Source organism: Capsicum annuum, chromosome 10 (assembly GCF_002878395.1).
Source record: "Capsicum annuum cultivar UCD-10X-F1 chromosome 10, UCD10Xv1.1, whole genome shotgun sequence".
Lineage (NCBI taxonomy): Eukaryota > Viridiplantae > Streptophyta > Magnoliopsida > Solanales > Solanaceae > Capsicum > Capsicum annuum.
The window spans coordinates 121,743,209-121,749,780 of NC_061120.1; the positions used below are offsets into that span (position 1 = coordinate 121,743,209).

General features: G+C 34.6%; 1 protein-coding gene across 6 annotated transcripts in view; it reads right to left on the reverse strand.

Annotated features, from left to right (window-relative positions):
- The window catches only part of LOC107845695 (MLO-like protein 4), a 39,509-nt gene extending 33,785 nt beyond the window's left edge, over window positions 1-5,724 (reverse strand). For 2 of the 6 annotated variants that reach the window (XM_016690147.2, XM_016690146.2), the window contains exons 1-6: window positions 5,199-5,719; window positions 5,050-5,107; window positions 3,505-3,731; window positions 3,153-3,269; window positions 2,725-2,785; window positions 2,414-2,505 (exon numbers count right to left, since the gene is read on the reverse strand). In XM_016690147.2, coding sequence (XP_016545633.2) covers window positions 2,414-2,505; window positions 2,725-2,785; window positions 3,153-3,269; window positions 3,505-3,731; window positions 5,050-5,107; window positions 5,199-5,324 — 681 coding nt within the window. In that variant the 5' untranslated portion in view covers window positions 5,325-5,719. Of the gene's footprint in view, window positions 1-2,413; window positions 2,506-2,724; window positions 2,786-3,152; window positions 3,270-3,504; window positions 3,732-4,106; window positions 4,232-5,049; window positions 5,108-5,198 lie in introns of all 6 variants that reach the window. The other 4 variants (XM_016690150.2, XR_007045845.1, XM_016690149.2 and 1 more) reach the window with 4 other exon arrangements.
- Between the last annotated feature and the right edge of the window lie 848 nt (window positions 5,725-6,572).

A 6,572-nucleotide genomic window follows, 5' to 3' on the forward strand; every position in this document is an offset into this window, starting at 1 on the left:
CCTTGTTATGGGAAACAATCTCCAATACCTTTTAGCCTCCAATTCCAAGCCAAAACCTTTAATTTTTAAAACCTATTTGCAATTTTCTTCAAGTCATAAAGAACACCATGAACATGAAGAACACCCAAATAAAATCCCCAATGGATTTCTACTCCATTTTAGCTCAAAAAATTTCAGATTTGAACTCCAAATGTGAAGGAGAACAAACCCCAATAATCAAGCACTTCTAGCTTCACCTAGATCTACAAACCCACTTGATGAGTTTTCAAGTTCTTCACTTCCAACAATTGTGGATCCTCCAAATCAAACCCAAACAAGCTAGTTTCGGAACTAGACTGAAATAATACTAGAGAACACGATTCAAGTATTAGAAACTCAAGACATAAAAATCAAAGCTCAAAATTTTCAAAAATACCCAAAAGTGTTTTCGCTTTATTTTTGTGATAATAAGACCCAAGACTAGAATTGTTGGAATGATCCTCGTCTCGACTCTGATAATAAAAGATATGAACCAAAATACAAGAAGAGAAATAAATATGAAAACTAAACGAAAATGATAGAATTGAAATGCGAAAATAAAGGATAGAAGATAGAGATAGATAAATACATGAAAATAAAGAAAAGGGTAACCAATGGATGTTTCAAATCCAAAGACCTCCGTTGTTGATTACTAACAAGAACCTAACTCTTACAATGACCTCGAGGGAATTGTAACGCCCTCGTAACCAACTAAACAATAGTCAACACAAGCTTTTCCAACCTCTCATGCTCTCTCAAGAGTCTCACAATATCAAGTCATAAAAATCTACCTAAGAAAATGAAAGACTAGCTATTGATACCCTAGGCTACGTCTTATTACAAATGGGCACAAAAGTGACCCATCAAGGATGGCTGCCCATTTAGGCAATGAAAGGGGCAATTGGCGATCTGCCACTCATCTTGGTGATGCTCTTGGTATCGCCAAAGTGGACAGTTGTCCCTTGGCTCTTCATTTTCTTTGTTGAGCCTCCCGTGTTTCAAGCTACCTTACTCAATGTTAGAGATACCACTTGTCAAATATAATATCACAATATTATTTTATTCTCTCTGGTCTGAATTTACTGTTATAATAACAGTTTCGACTTTATTAATAATATTGGTGTTATCACAATAACTCAAAACTAGAGAAATTAATTTCTCAAATAAAGTGATTGACTAATTCACTTTTTCACTACAAGAATGTATGAGGTTCAAAGTCTTTACTCCAAGCATATATTAAGCCCCTAAGGTAGTATATACAGCCTTTTGACAATACGTCCTCCAACTCCTTATCTTGGCTTCGAAAACTTTGAGAAGCCTCGGATGACATCAATGGCTCCTAGGATTATATTATCTCGAAAGTTCAAAATGGCCCACCAAACACGTTTTTGCAACCTTAAGGTGATCATGGCTTGGTCCTCTTTGTGTTGACCTCAAAGTATAGGCCTTGAAAGGTTGACGTCAATTTGGATTATATCACCATCCCTACCTGATCCATACATGCCAAGCCAAAATAAGGAGCTCAAGAGCTTTGGATCAAGTCAATACTTTGGAGGCTTGAAAGGAGCTTGGAACAAAGGCTTGAAGCATAGGAACATATTAAAGTGGAAGTATAAGGTTCTACAGGGAACACCAATCGAATTAAGGAGGAAGAGGCAATGAATGCAAAATTAGCTATTCTTGACATGCAAGCCTCTTAATCAAGAAGTCCCTTAATTCATTAAGGGTATTTTTGTAATAGTGGATTAGGATATGAATAATGGAAAATAGCTTCTGTAGACTTAGACTGTTTTGATATTATCGATTGATGAGTTAATCTTTCTTGAGAGTTAAGGCTTGCCTTTATTGTTATTGAATGTTTGATGGAATTTCTTGCCTGAGGAAACTATTCCTCTTGCGAATATCTCTATAGTATAGGCGCTTGTTTGGTGTTCTTAATAGGTCTTGATTTTAATATATTTATTGTTGTCTATTAGTTCCTTACTTGTGTCTTGCTTCTATTCTCTCATCTTTAATTCTTGTTCTTAGTGTTAAAGTTTCCATTCAGCGCTTTGATTTTATTTTCTTTGTTATTTTGTTATTCTGCATATCCAATATTACATCACCCCCACCCCCCACTCCTTAATGTTAGAAATCAAAATCCTCCTCAAACTTTAGACCATAGATACTGTTTATCTCCTTCCTCAAAATCTAGCAGCTGACTTATAAATCTATATATGCAATTCTATTTTGTTTTTAACACCTACTTGGATGGGAAAAACTGATTTTCAACTTTTCCTATTTCATAATCTAACCAGGCAGCTATGGGATAAAAATCCATGATACATAAAAATTACTTGAATAATCCTTTATAGAGAAGTGTGTGGTATCGCTATAATAAGGCAAGAACTATTACCATCCATATAAGAATCCGACTCCTACTCCATGGATGGGAAGCATGATGCAGAGCAAAGGTGGACTGTCGCCTCATCTCCTTATTCTTTAGCACTAAATAAAACAAGGAAAAGGTATGCAGAGACAATATTTAGAAGCCCAGCTGTATGCTAAAAGATCAGAACACATTTAATATTTAAGACAATTCAGGCAATTAAATTACCTACTTGTTCTATCAAGGATAAGTTTCCTTAAATTTGTATTTTGTGCAAGTATTACTTGTATGGAATTTATATTGAGTGCAGATAGTTTATTATCGCTAACTCCACCCACCTTGTAAGTTGTTCTCTGCCACAGAGTTTACTTGGTTTTCCCACTTCCTCCAACTGTATATCTAACAATCAAATTCATTCAAAACCACAAACAAGTAAGAGGATGAACCCATCTTTTTTGCAACAAATGATAGGGGTATCATCCCACACCATTCATTGAAAAACTTCACCAAGTATAGATATAAATAACACCTTCTTTTAAGAACATGTATTCCACAAAATAGACTGACATTACTTGAAAATAATGCAAAGTAAATATCAATTTGATACAGTAAGTAAAGCCTTAGAATATCTTCATCCCTAGAACCAAACTCACATACAAGCTGAGTTGTGACTACTTGCATAAAACACACTGCTGTTGGTATTAATGGATACTAGACGTCGAGTGTTTCCACCCTGACTTAGAAAATCTTGATATGGAAACTCTACCTTGGTCATGGCCAAGCCCACAACAATACAACTGTAGAGAATGTGGGTGATACCAAGAACAAACAGGAAGCGGTGAAGCTGCTCAAGACCTTCATAGGAGACAAAAGGTTCACGTCCCTGTTACGTTGTTAATACAAAAGATTTGTCCTTAATTAGTTCAGTGGCAGAAAGCATCATTTTGTGCAATATGAATACAACAACAACATACCCAGTGTATTCCCGGGTCTGAGGAGGGTAAAGTGTACGCAGTCCATGCCACTACATCAGACGAAGTAGAGAGGCTGTTTCCGATAGACCCCCGGCACAGGAAAATAACAATGATAGAAAAGATAAAAACACAAAAACAATTTACCTCACCACATTGATGTGACGGTTGATAAATTCCCTTGGGAGGAATATCAGTATCATTAGAGAGAATGGAGGACCTTGACAAATGGATCGTCTCACTTGCACTGCCATAATCTTCTTGAGAACAAAGGTAGAATTTACTACTGAAAAGGGACGAATTCACACAAATTTGAGAAATCTGCCTTGCGCATTGTCCCAACAACAAAGAAATTAGCCCAAGTAGCATCAACTCTGCCCCAGTAAGACATAGAAGAGAAAAAGAAAATCACCCACATGGTTTATATGCCATAGGTGCTTCAGGTAAATATAAAAAGATCATCAATCAGAAGTAGCATAATTGAGCATCGAAGTTGAAACTAAGATTCTGTTTTTGCATTTCTGGTTGTTAATTAACCAGCGAAAGGCAACTGTTAAGAAAGAATGGGAAGCAATGAAAGGCTCTTGTGAACTTTATACAAAGCCAAAGCTACGAATAAAGTATAAAATGAAACAAAAAAAAGAATGACCAACTACTTTACAAACATTTCAATAAGACTATACCTCAATCACAAACTAGTATTGGGAAAAATTATCATGAAAACATGGCTGTATAGAACAAAGGGCCACCTGACATCAAAGTGATTTTGGAGAAAGAGTTAGCATAGAGGTATCGGATGGAGCTTCATTCTACGTGTCACTGTGTTAAGTACCCGGAACATAGCATATTCATTTTTTCTGCTTCTGTCTTGTTGCTGGATCAACAGGATAGTTGTTAGGAAAACAAGCAGGAAGTTTTGGACCAAAGTCATAAAAGAAGAAGAAAAGGACTTGTGGCCATAAGACACATCAAAAGGACAAAAGGACAGACACGTCAGCTAGGTCCACACAAGATCCCGCAAATTGCAGGAGAATAATAGCTGACGACACATAATGGTATTTTCAGATGGAATATTGCTCCAGTCAAGCATTCTTATTGGCTGGTGTATTTCCTTTCTTGCCTATAATAGTAGAGTGGCTTTTATTCACTTGTAAAGAGGGAATTTTGATAGTACGAAGGACTATACTATTATTATTGTTCTCCAAGTTTTCTCTTGTACTTACTGATTAAGTCTTATCCTCCACAACTATTCATATTTATACCTTCGATTCTGGAACTTGCTGCACTAAGTTATCTTTGTAATCAAGCTGAAACAACAGCATCTGAGCATTACTATCTCGTTACTTATTTCTTTAAGTGATCGTTTTTAATTAACTTATCTCAAAAGATATTTACTTGTTTAACAACTAACTAACAAGTTAAATTGATCCATGTGTCCTTGTCCTCGACCTCGTGACAAATTTAACTGACCCAATTTCAAAATAAACAAATAGTAAGGCAATTATATGAATCTTGTATGCTTTACGTTCAGTTTGTTTTATTCAGGCCCATTCATTCCAAATCTAAAAAAAGTTAGAAAAAGTTCCAACTATACTAAATCTTTTAGTCCTATTGCAGAGAGAGGTCAGGAATATAAGTCAATTGCGTTAGAACAAGCATTAAAAGATAGATGTGAAATAAACAATTGCTCACCTTCCTTTATCTTCTCCACAGAAGCAAAAAGAGCTTTTCTTCTAGTCTTTTTCAACCACTGCATATAAACACAACCTCACAGCTTAGTAAGAAAAGAGTAGCGTTGGTAGTGTGCTTACTAAAATAGAAGTCCGATATTGACTACTCACCCTTCCACATCGGTAAATGGAACGTTCCACAAACAAGCAAACAAATACCATAACTGTGGTGACTGTTGCCACTGACCACGTTGGTGTTTCCTCCAATGACCTTCCTTCCCTGAAAACGCCTTCCATATATCCTTCTTCACTTTCTTGGAAATCAAGATCTAGCTAGTGGCGGGGTACTGAAAAGGCTACACATATTTGTCTTCAACAATATATATATATATATATATATATATATATATATATATAAAGATCTAGCTAGTGGCGGGGTACTGAAAAGGCTACACATATTTGTCTTCAACTATATATATATTACGATCCACCATGGAATCTTCCTCTTAATTTCTTTCAATCGCTTTTGTTGGACTAAAATAGAAAGAAATTTGGCTAACTTGCTAATTCCTGTTTGACTAAAATAGGAGTAAACTGTAAGGTAAGAATAAAAAATGGGAAAAAGCCCAGCTACAAATGCGTTGGGAGCTGCTAAGATCTCTTTCCTTTTGCTCCCCCCGAGTCCGACCACTCACATGCATGCTGACTCTAACTTCCAAACTTCCGGTTTTTGTGCGTGTAATTATAAAACTACGCCATTTCATAATAAATAAATTATTGAATTTTAATATACATATTAAGAAAAAATATTAAAAACATAAAATTAACATAATTTTTCATTTTTATCCAAAAAAAAAAAAAATTGATCTTATAATTTAACCTTTTCAAAAGTTAATTAGTTATCAAATTATAAGGACAAATTTAAAAAAAAATTCAATGATTCACTTATTTTGAAACACCAATAAATACCCCAACAATTCACTTATTTCGAAACGGAGGGAGTACTTACTTACAAGGCTATATAAAGTCTTTTCATAATTATAATCAAATTTGGATCAAAAAATTGTGATCATTTAACACATTTCTTTATTTAATATTATATAATATTTAATTTTATTCTTTATTTTATATTATTTAACTTTACCTCCTATTTCAGTCCATCCAATCACATCAAAACAAAAATATTTTTTATTTTTTAAATTTCTTTTTTAAAAAATTTTAAACTTTTTTCTTATTTCACCCTCTATCCCAACCTTGACCCCACCTCTAACCAAACCCCCAGCCTAATTCATTTAAAAAAATGTATCTCAAAAGAAAAATTCTAAATTTTTTCTCACCCTACCCTCACCCATCCCCTACCACCCCCAACAAAAACATATTTTTTTAATTTACTTTATAAACAAAAATTTAAAAACAAATTCTTACCCTATCACCTAACTTACTCCTACCCCGACCTCCCACTCTCCCACCGTTATCTATTTTTAAAAAATTATCTTTTTTTTTATCGCACCTCCTTATTCTATTCGTTCTCATTGTTTTGTGTTA